Source organism: Protopterus annectens, chromosome 8.part0, assembly GCF_019279795.1.
Source record: "Protopterus annectens isolate FY-2018-M chromosome 8.part0, PAN1.0, whole genome shotgun sequence".
Taxonomy (NCBI): domain Eukaryota; kingdom Metazoa; phylum Chordata; order Ceratodontiformes; family Protopteridae; genus Protopterus; species Protopterus annectens.
The window spans coordinates 357,018,968-357,036,071 of NC_056741.1; the positions used below are offsets into that span (position 1 = coordinate 357,018,968).

At 38.1% G+C, this 17,104-nt stretch overlaps 1 protein-coding gene across 1 annotated transcript in view; it reads left to right on the plus strand.

Moving 5' to 3' along the window:
- The window catches only part of CLCN1 (chloride voltage-gated channel 1), a 2,440,475-nt gene that overhangs the window by 1,384,155 nt on the left and 1,039,216 nt on the right, over window positions 1–17,104 (plus strand). Inside the window, exon 7 of the mRNA XM_044079868.1 lies at window positions 3,783–3,861. Coding sequence (XP_043935803.1) covers window positions 3,783–3,861 — 79 coding nt within the window. The remainder of the gene's footprint in view (window positions 1–3,782; window positions 3,862–17,104) is intronic.

Here is a 17,104-nt window from a genome sequence, read left to right on the forward strand (position 1 = left end):
GGGCTGCTCATCCCGGGACAGTTCTGCTTAAATAGGGATGTCTGGCAACCCTGGTTAGGATGGCCTACAGCAGTGATGCATTCAACAGTGTAAAATCAATGCAGTGAGCCTGCCTGTGAATCAGAATGAAGGAATGCAAGTGGATGACTGCTGATGTTTGCCCTTAGTTCCCCCTGTAATCCTTTCTGAATCCCAGGGCTTGAACCATGCTATTTCAGAGAGTGCTGCTTAAGCCTTTGTAAAACAAAACTATTATGATAGTGAATAACTGTCGAGGTCTTCACATTCACAATTTGAATTTCACTGGTTTAACAACTGGCTATAAAGGATTTTTTGCTGTATAAGATATTTCTTTTTATGTTGTTCTTAGAATGATTTGTGGGGAGTAGTGACCTATAAACAATTAACACAGTGTATATTGGGCCTCATTATTCATTGTTAGAAATGCTGTGCCAAACAAACTGTGCGTTGCTATTAAGTACTGCAGGGATGAATGCAATACCACTAGTTTTATTCATATGTTCCCCTCCATATGCATTACAATATCATATATTTGATATTATAGTAAGATTCATAGACAGTTACTAGGCATGTGGTTTACAGGGTCTTTGAGGAGTCTAGCCCAGTTTTCAAGATCACTATCTGATTATGTGACCTGCTCAGAGCCATACAGTTGGCAAATGAAGGCAGCGGGAATTAAACTTGTGACTGCTTGAAACAGCTCATTAACAGCTCTTAGCCTTAATCCTCTGCACAAATTGCCAGTTTCTTATGCCAAATATTGCAGTGCAATGCAGTGAGTGCACTTATATGTCAAGTACTTTAAGATGCATCCAAGCACATGCTGTGTATCAGTTCAAGATGTTAGGCCAGAAATAAAAATTACTGCAGACTAAAGCAAGGAGTTGTAGTAGCTTGTAATTAAGAAACATGTACTGATAAGGGCTGGAACAATAAACAGTGGAGGGATGAGATAAAAAAGGGGAACTTTCAGTTTTTTTGAAAAGTGGTACATTATCATGGTAGGGTGTATGAGGGTGAAAAATAAACGCAGGCAAAATACACAAGCTGGAAAAACACAGTCGATCATTACAATTAAAAGTAAGGATAGAGGGTAGAGGATGGAGGAAGTAAGGGCATGGCATCTAGGTCAAAGAGGTCATTATCCCATTGTACTCTGCCCTTATTATATCAGTCATAGAGTGCAATGCTCCCTTCAGTATGTATGTGACCAGGCATATGCAGCAACTAGACTGACCTCAGAGGTTCCTCACAAAAAGAATACAAGGCACAACAAACCTGCCTTATGCAGAATATCTTAAAGCCCTTTCCCTCTAGTCAGTCTCTTATAGATTGCTGAGGGGTGATCTATGCCTGGCTTACAAGGCATCTGCAAACCCCATACTTATGAAACTCCTGCATATTCAAAAGTCAAACAGTACCAGAAATACAAGGTCTAGGGGTGTGAATTTTGTCTGTGACTTAAACAGAACATGCTGGAGAGACAGATATGTGTTTCAAAGACTGCCACTCCTGTGAAACAGGTTTCCCATCCATGTGAAGCTGAGTTCATCTATTACCCAGTTTAACAGCAACCAAGACCAGTGTGTGGGAAATAGGAAATTTGCACCCATGTCCCTTATGGACAGAGGCAACTTATAAATTCCTGGCCCTCAATATCCTATTTGGATACAGGACATCATTATTTTATTTGGGAAAATTTAGCTAGGCTTAGAAAGACCCCCTGTGTCATTAACCTAGTAACAATCTATGAATCTATGAATGGCTGCTTATAACAGACTTCGGTATGATTATGGGAATGAAAGGATATTCGATTCTCTTGATCAAATCTAGCAAAAGGACATTCTTGTTGAGAACACAAGTAGTGATATATACCTGAGCATAATTTTTTATTATATGGATGTTTATCTTATCCATGTCCCGTCAATTACAAAAATGAAAAGTATAGAAGCACAAATTGTTTTACCGGCTTTCAAAGTTGATAATGCACATAGTGCTGTCAAATAGATAACCACATGCAACTTAGCTTCTTTGAAGTCTGGACAAATCTAGCCAGTGGCATGGTATCCAGGGATAAAGCCCTAACAATCGACAAGATGACCCTGGGTTTGATTAGCAACTCGGGTGTTTGAGTTGCTGGCAGGGATGGATGGGAATGTACATCCAGCAGGAAGGGTGTTCATCAGATATTTTCCCTGAGGGAAGGTGTGGTCCAGTAAGGGTGGTAGCCTTCACACATGCTGATAAATGCAGGGGTTCAGTTGGGGACATAAGGGTAGGTCATATCCCTCCCCAAGAAGCAGAAACATTTTCCAGCACCACCACCCCCCATGATCCATACTGGCCCCATCTCACTCAGGGAAGCCCAAGGGATGAGAGGAGGATCAGGTAGACCTGGTGACGGACAGCATAAAGCAGGTAAGGGAAGAGTAAAAAAAAAAATCTGGGAACTCCAAAAATAATGGGGAGACCAAGGATCAAAATTATGGACATAGTTTTAAGTCTTGCACTTATTCACATAAAACATTACTAGAACAGATTTTGTATTAATATCCATTTTTTGAACAATATAAACTATGAAAGTTTAATATCTATCATTAACTGACTTCAATCCTCAACGATTTGTCAGAAAAAATAAATAAATAAAAATTATGAGGGACAAAAAAAAACAAACAAACAAAAAAAAAACTATGCAACAAACCAAGGGACACCAAGCATGAGACCAGATCATAACAGTACTTACTGATGCTTAACAATTATTAAGCAACCTATAAGCACTGTTGTACTTAGGTCTCATGCTATGGAAGGTGTTAACAAATTTATTTTTCACTTATTTTAGAGTATGATCTCAGTACGTCATATACTACAAATTATTTAAGAATGAATTGAATGCCTATATAGTTGAAGGAAACAAAGGAAAAAGTTAGATTAACTACTTTTACTAAATATAGTGTTAATCATCAAGTCACCATAACCCTAAAAAACATGTTTCTTGAAGAAGTCAATTTTGTTGACATGATGAAATGTGTACGCACATTTGTTGTGCTTGTATCTATTTTGCTTCAAGGGCATTATAAAATGTTAGAAGTCAAAATGATGCAACATTTTTAATTGCATTTCAGCCATGCACAAGAGTATACCACATGACATAGGAAAATTCAAAATTAAACAATATGGGTGGAGATAGCTTGGGTCCATAAACAAAAAGCTTTCCATAGATATAGGATTGAGAATGCAAGTTTATGTATAATTAATAACATTATATGTGAATGTGCTGAAAGGAGCTTCTAGGATGATATTCGGTTATCCACAAGCAAACAGTTGTCGGGAATGTTAGCCTTGCTTATAATGAATGAAACTAAAATTACCCAGACTGCATAAGTGCTACATATGATATGTTGTTGACATCATGGAGGCAGAAGTAAAGTAACTTAGGTTACTGTGCTTACTATTTGCAAATTGGTGTACCAAAGTGGCAAAGGTTTGTTTCTATGTGAAGAGGGAAAATCACTAAAGTATCAACGATTCCTGGTATACATATTTAGTGCAATAATCTCACAACCACTCACATAAAACAGGAAAAATGGTATCTTTTCCTTTTGTTTCCTTGTTTCTTTTCTATCACTTTGTGTATACGTCTGCCTGTCTGTCTCTCTCTGCCATTTTATTTCAGGACTTTTCGCTCACTATATTTCTTTCTCTCTCCCTTTCTCTGTTTGCTCAACACATGAACTCACCTCTTTCATCCATGCCGCCAGTAGCAGCCACATTGCTACTCTGATATCCTGACAGTTGGCTGTGCCGTAGGGGTGGGCTGCTGTTTCGGAACCCCTCTTGGAGGCAAGTCAGTTCCTCTTATATCTTTCTAGATCTGTTTGTCTGTTTGCATGCTTTGTGTTAAGTTAAATCTTACTTTTACTGCATAATGAAATGGTCAGCGACAATTAATCAAGAAAGGAAACAAAGTCAAGCCTTTAAAGGCAAAGTCTAAACAAAAGTGATCATTAAAAACATAAAGAAGCTGAAATGCACATCTGACTATTACACATTTGAAATATATAAGTATGTAAAAATTCATAGCACTTTAGAAGAAACCTGAAGTTATGTCCAATGATGAATTTAAGATTAATGGGCTGAAAATGTACAGATATAGCTTTGCATATGTTGTGCACATTATTGTATACGGCTTATTGTACAATTAGATTTATCTATAGTGAGTCTGCATTTTAAATGTATATTTAGGCTGTTTAAGACATTACATTTTGTTTTGCAGTTTTTCTCTTTCTCATTCTGAATGTCCTGTTTACAGATGGGTTTATGCAAACTGTATATATGTTTGTATATATCTGTGTGTGTGTGTGTGTGTGTGTGTGTGTGTGTGTGTGTGTGTGTGTGTAGACAGATAGATAGATAGATAGATAGATAGATAGATAGATAGATAGATAGATAGATTGATTGATGGAAATGTAATATATTTGGCAGATAATTGTTTTTGTTATGACTAAAAATGCAAAACAAAAATGAAATAAGCTAAATACTGTGAAGTACAATATAATTTGCCAAAAATGCAATATTTTGTAGAACACACATTTCCTATGGTTTATATATCTGAGCAGATAGGTGGACTGAACTCACAGAAGTACATTTCAGCTGCAATCTAGTTACAGAAAAGAAATACAGTAAAAAGAGATGTTAGAAGCAATATATGCTATATGCTATATGTTATATGACATATGCTATATAAGTCTTGAAGTAATGAGTAGTAACTAGAAAAATCTCACTAAATGTATTTGAAATAATTAGTACTAGTCTAATATAGCATAATAAACCATACCTATCAACTGTCCAGATTTTCACAAAATGCCCAATTTTTTTTGTCTCACACGTTACCTCTTAATTGTACAGACTTTTGCAGAATGTCTTGATTTTTTTGCCTCATATTTTGGGTCAGTTTTTCATAAAATTGTGGTTTTCTGGCAAATTCGTGTCAAATCATTAAAGATTGTAGTTAGAAAATGATGACAGAAACTTGAGTTTCAGACTTCCTGCCTTTCAGAAAATTCATGCTAATGCAAAATCTGTTATTCTATCAACTTGCTAAGTTGGTAAGAGCAATATTTAAAAATTGTCCCTATTTTTGGGGCTTTGTCCTGCGTTTATTTATGGCTTTGTCCAGACTTCTTACTCCAGGAGGTTGAGAGGTATGTTTTTGGTCTGCTCCTCATAAAATTTGTAGTTTTCTGGAAAATCTCTGGGATGATCTCTGGGCTGAGGTCATTAAATAATGTCATACATTTGAGTTTCAGACTTCATATCCTTTATAAAATGCACGCTAACTCAAATCCTGTTATTCTAGCAACTTTCTAAGTTTTTAAGAGCAATATTTAAAATCCGTCCCTATTTTTGTGTCTTTGCCCCCCTCCCCCATTATTTCAGGCTTTGTCCAGATTTCTTGCACTAAGAGATTGAGATACATGCAATAAATTAATAACAAAAATAAAATAAATCAATATGCAATTAACAAATACAGTTCTACTTGGAAAAGCCAAATGACAAAACCCTAAGCATCAGAAATACCTAAAAGAAATGCTTGAAACACAAAATGGTGAAAAAGTGAAGTATATGTTTTTCAAGGGTTGTTCTACAAGCCCGATGTAGTGGGCAATCTCCCGACATACATGTACCAACTCCATGGACACACCAACTGAAATCACACCAGAATGGCGCATATAGTTCCAAACTGAGATCAGAACAAGACATTCAACACTTCACTAAGTTTTCTTTTTTGCATGGAATGAAGATACCCCACAACACATAGCAGGGACTGCAATTAACTTCATCATGGAAAAAGGACACCTCTTTTTGCAGTGATCTCTGAAAAAAATGATCTGCTTTGTCACATTAACACTCCTTCCTTTGAATTCTGTTGTAGCCAATAAAACTATTTTTGAAAGAATGAGTCTGGCAAATCACAATGCAAATCATATTGCAAACTCTTGAGTATATTTTGCATCCTTTGTTTAATTAAAGCCTCATATTCTAAGTGTTCTATATATGACTTTTGTATAAATGAAGATCCATCTGTATGAACTTATATCTCAAATTAAGCAGGTGTTGGAGACAGAAACATGATAAAATATTGGTGACACCCTCCGCTTATTTTGTACAGCAAAGATCTGGAACACCTTCCAGGTAGAGATACTGATGAAACTAAAAAATAATAGATGTGCAAATTTTAATTTTACCATAATATAGATGTCCTAGATCTACTCAGTCATTTAACACCTTTTACTACTAATTGAACAATACACTTAAAAAACATGTGGTATATCTTGCACATTGTTTGAAATGTTTTAAATCCTATGTTGGGAAAACTGATGGGGTACTTACAGATCGAATCAGAGAACATATATATCATATTAATAGAAGGGATAAAGTTAGTGCACTTTCTAAGCATGTCGGTGACAATGATGATGGACATATTTTTAAGTTTATTGTGATAGGAAGGGTCAATGAGAATATCAGAGGTGGTGATGTCCGCAATAGAACTGAGGCCTTAGAAGCCAAATTGATTGTTAGACTGAAAGCAGATTGTGGGCATGGTTTAAATGACCCTATACCTCTGAAGCCAATTTTAAAGAAGAGACCACTTTTTCAATGAAAATGTTTTTTATATGTGTTCATACTTTAAGTATTAGTGTTTAATATATGTATTTTTTAATATATATATTTTTTAATACTTTTAATAAAGTTTCATGTGTATTTTCAATGCATTATTATGTATGCTTTTATATTTATACCACTTTCTTTAAGGAAATGTGTTTATGTGACTTTAAGTAAAAATATCATGTGACCAGTCACTGGCTGTTTGCAGCACTTCTAGAGTATAAAATGAGGCTTAAATGAAACATTGTTACACCTGACGAAGTGGGGTACACACCTATGAAAGTGCTAGTGTTGTTTTGTGTTTGAATGTCGTCTTTTCTGGAATAATCTACTTTGAAACTGGAATCTGCAGCCTGCTCCTGGTCCTTCTTTGGTTTGTTTACATTTAAACTAATAGTTTTGTTTAAAGGTGGATTAAAAAGACTCTTCTTTTTAACAGAGTCTGGAAGCATAAGCTTCCCTCTATCACCGTACATAAATGCTAAGTTCAGTTTCCTTGTGAAAAGTTTCAGATCAACAAAAACATCTGCTGTGTTCATTTTGTTTGTTGGCACAAATGTAAAGTTTTTTTTTTTTTTTCAATAAAGAAAAATGAACTGGTTCTAAAGTCACATGACTATCGCTGAAAATAGTGAAGCCATTACGAGTGACCACCTTATCATCTCCTTCTTTAGTAGAGCTCACCGGTTGTTCGGTCTCCTCCCCCCAGTCCTCTCTTGCCATGGTGTATGTCTCATGTCTCCCTGTCCACCTGATAAATTGGAGTTCTCGTATTCAGGACTTGAACACCTTGTTCAGCATTCTTGTTCCTTGTTGTCTCCCTTTTCTGTCCTTTTTCAGAAATGACTTAAGCCACATACTATATAGTCAGTGAGTGCACCCAACCTTTGTTTTGAAGAGACCTCAATTGATTGGATGTGTTGCTGTGGTCCCTTGGGGGTCAGTCTTCTGTTTCACGTCTTGTGTAGAGCAGTGTCTGGTGGTTGAGCCTATTGGAGAGTGACTGGCTGCTAGGGTCCTAGAAGAGCTAATTAAGCTAAATAAAACTAAAGGTCAAATCTTAAAAGCTTTATTAAAATAAAGGTTTTGTCTAGGGTAGACAAAGAAGAAAAACCTTGCAGACTCAGTTATCTTGTAGTCCAGTCCTTTATTGTAGCCAGATGAGCACTGCTGTGCACTACAGTGGATGTAATAAATCAGGGGATTTTTATAAAGCAGAAAAGTTGGTGTTAGCCCACCTGGAGCCTTCCCTGTGGAAGTGTCTGTGAATGGGTGGGACACGGCCTACCCATAGGGTTGGTCAGAGGGTGGGTCTCCACCATGTTTTATAGTAGTTTATAGTTGCAGCAATCATTTATTTCACCGCAGTTTCTTTGTCATCTTAATTCTGACAAAAGTAAAAGCACATTATTTAAAAGCACATACTTACAAAATCACACTTTCAAAAGTAAAAAATAAAAACAAAAGGCAAAGAACAAGTGGTAATACTGACAGGTATTGTCCCTTAAGTAGTTCTGTGTGCATTTTGTGCAACGTGTCATTCAAGGAGAAAACTCATGTGTGTGGTGAAGTGTATATCTGTTCTGTCAGCACTTTTATTGTTCTTCATCAGGCCTGCCTATTTACTACTGAATACACTAAAGTCAAGTACAACATTAAAAACATAGGGTTACTGGGGTGATAAGTGAGCGTAATATCAGGAGCTAAGGGAAAACCATTATGGTAATAACCCAGTGGGGATCTGCTAGTTAAACGTTTACAGTATGAGACTATACTAAAGCCAGGTAAACATAAAATGGCAAAGTACAGTGAAAAATAACTAAGTACATCGAAGAATAGCTATTAAAGCTGATGAGGATAATTAATGAGGAAGTCACTCAAATGTTATATTTACCTGGGATTCAGTCAATAAATGAAAAGAAGACTCTTGTCTGTGTTGTTGCCCTTAGTAGAACATGTGGTAGTCAAGTTTTCTGATTTTGAGGACACAGTTGATAGAAAAGATGGTGTTCAATCCAGGAGATTTGCCTACCCTTAGCCTAATCTGCCATTCAAGTTCTTTCTTTTTCAGTTTTTTCTAATTTTTGTTTCCATTAAGCTGTTCCTAGTCAAAGTTGCCCAGGATGTGGAATTTGAAGGTGATGTGACCTGGTCTGGCTAAGGGAATATTAAATGTGCCATTTTTGATATCTGAGTAATGTTGGGCTATTCTGGTATTAAGTTTTTTTAATGGTTTTCCTGATGTAAAATTCTTGGTAGTGATTGCATTGAGCCCTGTAAATGACTGTATATGTGTTGCATTTCCCATAGAGGTGGGTGGGGTGTGACTTTATGATGTTTGGGCAGTGGAAACTGGATCTGCTGCACATATATTTGCAGTAGCAGATCCGTTGTTAAAACTTAGGAAAGAATGATTGTATGTATCTGTGCGTTACAAGAACTTTAGTGCATTAAATGACTATTCTAACTAGAGAACACAGTAGAGACCCACCATGTGACTAGTCAGGGGGGTAGGCCACATCCCATCCAGTCACAGCCACTCCTAGAGAGAAGAATCCAGTCAGGTTGCCACCCACTTTTCTACTGTATAAAACCCCACTGAAGAAACAGAAGACCAACCCTCCACGGGACCACAGCAGAAATCCAATTACTCAAGGTCTTCTCAAAACAAAGGATAGGCACAGTCACTGACTGAATTTTGTTAAACACACCACCTGCCCCATACAGCTGGTAAACGTATACCAGCCAAAGTCATCAGATTCTGGGTGGCACTGATTTTTGCTGTACTGTTGAGCCCAGGACCCCCCTTCATAGGTCCTGGTTCTTTGCCTATGACCAGGGCATCAAAAAGAGGAATGACATGAACAACCAACATGGTCACTGGAACGGATAAGACATCTTGGTTAAACAATCTTCTTACTGCTCCAGCTTCATGGAGATAACTAACTCAGAAGCCAACTTAGAATAGACCATGAACAAGATCCCTACCACTATAGATGACAGCTGTGAAGCTATAGAGAAAGCCCTCAGTTAAATGAAAAGCCTCCAATGGAAAGAAATATACCTCACAAATAGCTTCACAAAAAGACCAATACCCAAGCTTATCTGGAAAAACATGGAAGAAAACTTAATAACTGAATGGAACAAAACACTCAAAGAGACAGAGCTGATATTAATCAACAGTCTACTGAGACACAGCTGAAACCAATAGGAAAAACACAGACTGATCTGATTAAACTGGCAGAAATATGTTAACAAAAAGCAAACAAAGAGGAAAAATTCCTTTAGTTCCAAGAAGAAGTAAATAGGTATGAGGCAAAGATCAAAGAAAAGAAACTAAAGAAGATCCAGAGGGGTATCTATAACAAACAACACCCCAAAGAGACAGAAAAAGATTAACTTCCCGATATGGTCATTGGACACTCAGAACATACAGGAACAAATACAACTGCACACAGGAAACCACCCAAGGTGAACATCTATTACAACACAACAGCCAGCACCACTCCCATCAGTTTATTCAACAGGGTCATGACACACCAGAACCAAAACCAGACCACACCCACACCAGAAGTCAACAATTGAACCATATAAAAGAAATCCCAGAGACAACAAAACACATCCAGGACTACTAAGAGAAACATACCACATCTGTCTACTGTCTACCAGCAAACACCATGATCACAACACTTCAAGGGCCCACTTTCAATCCCAGCTAGAGAAGTCTCCACAGGGGAACTACCACCAAAGGGACAGGAAATGGCAGGGCAAGAGAGACCTCAAACACATGAGGTACTTCCAACAGAGAGTGCAAATCTCCTGGCAGATAGATGGAATTGAGATAATTAGCTCAAAGTTTTGAGGTGTGGAACCACTTCATTAAACCCTTAGATGACATGGAACATGGAATACTTAAGAAATGGCTCATCTTTATCCCACACTGCTAGAGCAACATAGTGAACACCATCATAGATCTCAAACTCTTTACCAAAAAGCTCAACCTTAAACTATTTTTTCATGAAAGTGATTGACAAAAGGGTCACCACCCAAACAGATCCTATCTCAACTCGAAGTAAATGGGAAAAGCTGAGCAACTTCTGCCTACCTCCCACCTGGTTATCAATGCATTCGAGGACTTATGTAAAATAGACATCAGAAAGATCCTCAACAGATCATCAAAAAAGAAATTCTTCAACCTCAACAAGAATGAAACCTAGGCATTAAGAGAACTTAGCAGAGACAAATCCAGGAGAATATTGAAGGCAGATAAAGGAAACAGTATGCTAGTAATGGATGCCTCTACATATAGCAAGAAGATTCTCAATATGTTAAACAGCCCAACGTTCTACAACGCCACCAACCTTGGATAAATTAAAACAGCCTATGAAGAAGAGATTCTCTTGGAAATCACCAACTTGATGAAGAAGGGCTTATCAGCAACAATCTGCATAAGTTTCTGTCATATACCCTAAACTATCAAATTTTTTTGGCATTGCAAAAAGCCACAAAAACCTCAATGACCCCCTCCCCCCATATAGATGGGCTGTAATCAGTGGAGGCTCCATAGCAGAGACCATTTCCATTTACTTGGAAGTTCAAATAAAACCCCTCACAGAAAGGAGCAAATCATTCATACTGGACTAAATGGATTTTCTGAAAAATAGCTGGAACATAACTACCAGCTAGCATACTATCCTTGTAACAATACACTTTCAGGCCTTATATACTGTACTTACTCATGACTACTGTATCACTGCAGTCATCAAAGCCTACAACAGGGCATAGGAGGATTTACCAGGTGAGACAGATGTCATAGGTAAATTACTGAAATTAGTTCTGAGGAACAACTACTTCCAGTTCTGAGGAAATTACTTCAAACAAACCACAGGGATAGCCATGGGTGTAGCCATGACCCCAAGCTTGGCAAACACGGCATTAGGGAATGGGAGGAAAAAAAACATCTGTCACTCCCCATTTTATGCCCACATGAGCTGTTATCTCAGATTTATTGACAACATCTTCATCAACTGTAACAGCGATCTCAACAACCTGAAACTTTTCTTTCAACACATCAAGTCCACAAACATCCTCAGATTCATGATACATTACAGCTACGACACAGTGAACAGGTTCATAGGTTCATAGCTGCTTACTAGGCTAACAATCTCAAAATCAGCAAAAGTCCTAGCACCAATCTCTTCATCGATGACCTCTGTTGGAAACCTACCCAGGTCAACCCGCACAGAATGAAGAGAAACGTCATAAAAATCACAAGTCCTCCAAATCACCAGAGTATCCAAAGAACTAGATTCCTTCAAAAAGAACATCATCAACCTAAGAAAAGATATTTTGAAACAAGATGCAGTGAATGCCTTCACCATAAAAAACTCAACCCCATTATCATCTTGAAGAAAGACACTGACCCCACATTTGATAATCCAACAGACAGCCCACATACAGAAGAAGCCTCCAACAACAGAGGAACAATAATACCTGGAACTCCAGCATCACCCTCACTTACTCTATAGACTACCTAGAAGTTAAACAAGCCATCCAAGACAACTGGTGTGTCATCACGAAAACAGGAACCTCAACAAGATACTCCCCCAACAACCAGGTTTTACCATCAGAAAAAAAAAACAAGAGCATCTGTAATTATGTTGAAAACTCTTGCCATCCTCAAGATAATGATGACTGGAAAGGGACATTCCAATGTTGCATCCTGAACTGCAGCTACTTTAAATACATAAGCAGCAGGTCCAGTCAATGCCTTAATAGCAGGAAGTCCTATCACAGCCACCTCTATGGGAAATGCAACACAGATACAGTTAGCAGGGCTTAATGAGATCACTGCCAAGCATTTTAAGTCAGGAAGACCATTAACAAACATAACCAGGACAGCCCAGAATTACTCAGGTATCAGAAGTAGCACATTGAAGACCCCCTTAACCAAACATGCTAAGAAACAACCAGACACAACACCTTCAAATTCCTCATTCTGGACTGCATAGATTGGGAACAGTTTAATGAAAACCAAAATGACAAACTGGAAAAGAAAGAACTTGAATGGCAGATTAGGCTAAGGGTAGGCAGACCTCCTGAATTGAACATGACTTTTCCATCTCCTCAGGGTTATTTGAATATTTCTTTCCTGACTCGCTGACAGTATATCCACTTATTGCCCCAGTAACTCTATGATTTCAGTGCTGTACTTCATCTTAGTATATTCAATAGTAAACAGGCAGATCAGATTACAACACAAGTGTTGACAGAACAGATATTCACTCCATCGCACACACAAGTCTCCTTCTCCTTGAATGACACATTGCACAAAATGCATACAGAACTACTTGAGATAATAGCTGTCAGTATTATCACTTGTTCATTGTATTTTGTTTTTATTTTTATTTTTAAAAGTGTGATTTTGTAAGTATGTGTTTTTAAATTATGTTCTTTTACTTTTGTCAGGATTAAGATGGCAAAGAAAAGAATGTTTCTGCTGTTAAAACTTAGAAAAGATAGATGCTATATATCTGTAAATTACAAGAACTTTACTGAAATAAATGATTGTTGTAACTATAGAACATTTTAGAGAGTCACCCTGTAATTATCTCCATAGGTAGGCCACGACCCACCAAGTCACAGCCACTCCCAGAGAGAAGGCTCCAGGTGGGTAACCACCCACTTTTCTACTGTATAAAACCCAGATTTGTTGCATCCACTATAGTTCACAGCAGTGCACTTCTGCCAACAATAAAAGAATGAAATGCAAGAGCAATGAGTCTGTGAGATTTTTTTTGTCTAACCTAGGCTAAACCATTATTTTAATAAATGTTCTTAAGATTTTAACTTCAATTTTATTTAGCTTAATTAACTCTTCAAGGACAATCGCAGAAGGGCACTCTCTGGTAGGCTCAAACACAGGTGACTGCCCTCTCTAAGGCCAAAAGACTAGATCAGTGGATCCCAATAATATCCAAGGATACCTTATAAATTGCCTGAAATATGATTTATCAGGACAAATGAAGTGACTGTTTAATTATAGCCTCCAGACAGGCTTTGTGCTATGTGAATGAAGAACAGCAGTGGTCATCCCTCTGGACAAGATTGGGGCTATCAAAGGACCTCAGGAACTACAGACCCATACGTCTGACGATTCTCATATGTAAAGCCATTGAAAAAATGATCATGGAAATGATCAATAAGGACATAGAAAACCTTCCGACAGTGGATCCAACCAGTTTGGTTTTTCAATGGCAGATCATGCTTCCTCATCCTGGTAGATTTCTTTGAGAAGGTCACCTAGCCAATGGATTAGGACAAAACAATGCACACTGTCTACATAGACCTGTTAAGGCATTTAACATAATACGCCACTCAGGCATTGTAAACAAATTCAATTATATGGATATATAACCCCTTTGATACACACTGAATAGGAGCTGGTTTTCAGATAGGACCCAGGAAGTTTTGATTCTAGGTTCATAGGAAATTGCTAGGCTAATGGCTTAAGAGCTCTTACAAGTCTAGCCAATATTACCCACTATATGGTCCCCAATGGCAAGAGGATGGCAAAGGTTTGTGCCCATGCCTTAAGTATTTTACCAGTTGCCTCTGTCCATAATGGACAGAGGTGCTACACCAGGTGTGAATTTCCTTATCCATTGATCCATACTGTATTTGAAGAGGGCAAGGGACGGGCTCTGCTTAACATGAACAGGAAGCCTGTTCAAAGAAGGGGCCATCTCTGAGACACATATCTGTCTCACCAGCATGTTTTGTTTAAGTTGCAGACCAGGCTTATATCCCTAGATCAGGTGACCCTCATGGTGTTTGTGTTACAGATGTGTAACAGCTCCATCAGGGCTGAATTTGTGAGTGCCTTGTAGGCTAGGCATAGGTAACTCCTTAATAGTTGGTAGGAGACAGAGTAAATGGATAGGGCATTTAGTGTATCCACATTGGATATGCTGTTTATACCGTTTATTTTCTTTGTGAGGAATCTCTGAGGTCATTACAGCTGTTAAAAGTGCCTAGTGAAGTATATGTCAAATGGCACATTATACACAGTTATTGGTCTAACGAGAGCTGATTACAGTGAGACTATAACTGCCTTGGATCTGAATGCCATACCTTAGCTTGAAAGCTGTGCCACATTGAACCTCCTTTCCACTGTGGACACATGGTGGTCAGAGTTAAGGTTACTACCATCTATCTGTGTACCTAGATCTCTCACCTCTGAGTCTACTCTTTGCAGGGGTATTTGGCTTCCCAAAGGGTGTGATAATGTATTTTTTCACATGTAGTTTTCACATGTAGTTTTAGGCCATGGCTCTGGCATCAATCATTTGTCTGATTTAGACACTACTGAAGGTTATCTACATCAGTGAGGGATTCAGTGACTGACCCCAGCTTGCAGTTGATGGTAAACTTTCTCATCCAGAGGCCTTCCACATTAGCCTTGACTTCAGAGAAGTATATTCCAAACAGGAGTGTCCCCACACTGAGCCCTGTGGTACACCACTAGTAAATGGTCTCTTTCTGGATCTTGAGTCACCCATTTTAACAACGTGTCCTGTCTGTGAGTCAATTGGCTATCCATCTGATGACATAGGCATTTATGCCCAGTTTTGTGAGTTTATTTATAATATACATACCTCTCAACCTCTTAGAGTAAGAAATCTGAATAAAGCCACAAATAAAAGTGGGACAATGATCCAAAAATAAGGACAATTTTCAAATATTGCTCTTACAAACTTAGAATGTTGATAGAATAGCAGGTTTTGCATTATCATGAATTTTCTAAAGCCTGAAACTCAAATGTCTGTCATTATTTTCTAACTTTAGAATTTAAAGATTTGTCACTAATTAGCCAGAAAACCACAATTTTTTGAAAAAACAGACCAAAAATATGAGGCAAAAATCTGGACATTCTGAGAAAATCTATACAGTTGAGAGGTATGATGAGTGAGTAATTGTGTCAAATGCCTTGGCCAAGTCAAAGGAGGCAGGTTGCACTGTTACCCTCATCCATGGCCCTAGTGACTTTCTTAAAGAAGTCCACCAGATTTAGTAGGCATGACCTGCCCTTGACAAAGCCTAATTGGATTGAGTCCAGTGCTTGGAGGTGTTTTAGGTCATTATTTATCAGGTCCATGATTATTCTTTCCAATGCCTTACATATAAGACTAGTCAAACGTATGGGTCTGTAATTTCCTGGGTCAGTTGATGGTCCCCTTTATGCAGAGGGATGACTGCTGCTGTCCTTCACTCTACTGGGACAAAGCCAGTCAGGTGGCTGTGGCTAAAAAGAGATACTAATGAGCCTGATAGGTCCTAATTCAAGCTGTTTAAGAGGCAACCTGGTATATTGTAGAGATCCACCAAAGCCTTTCCTTTGGTGATAATTGGTGGGGAAGTGGTGGAGGGTATTTCTTGTTGGGTGACTGGGGGTGATGGGGTGGTGACATCTGACATACGTTTTATTAGTCAACAGATTTGCTATATATTCTGGGGTCTATATTACATTATTGAAAACCCGTAACATCAAACACCACAACACCAACACACATAGCCCGAACTGCAAATACTTCGAACCTCCTAAACCACGAATTTTCAAATCTCGAACCATCATAGTCAGCCAACACCACCGCGTGCTACATACTACATACCCAAACATAATAAATAAAACACATACATACACAAACCAAACCCTACTTCTAACCCTACATTAAACCTTACATACATTACTATCTATGCACTTACCTTAACCCGCACCCTAACCCTAAGGTCTGTAACTATTGCACACTTACCTTACGGAGCTATACCACAGACGGGCCAACCATCACACTTCGACATTTCACATTTTGTGGTTTTGTACGTTCGCCGTTACCATAGTTCGTGCTTTAAGTGTCGGTCTTCTTGTGTTCGATGTTACCGGGATTCGATAACGTAATATAGACCCATATTCTGGCTGAGTATAGGTAATGCTTTCTACAACTAATTCCACACATTGTTGATTGTTGCCATTAAGATTGCAGACATAACTAAAAATGCTTTCAGAGACTTGACTAGTTCCCTGGTTTGCTTATTTAGACTAATATATTTTTTTTTTGCCTTGTTCTGCACATTTCCTGTTAGTTCTTGGCAGGATTTTTCTTTCTTTTGTTATACAACCTATTAATAGCAGGGGTCTAACAGGATGGCATGTTTTTACAATTTGACCTGGGCTTATTTCAGTCTGGTACTGCCATTCCTATGCAGTTATTTATATGGTTCTTCAGGGCTTTTGAAAAAAACCTCTGCACAGGCTTCTGTGTTTTCTGGCTTTGGAGAAACTTGGGAACTAGCTATGCTGTAATTAAATAGGAGGTAGTTTGCCTTAGAAGAGGTGTTAAAGTTGTGGCGGTTAGGTAGG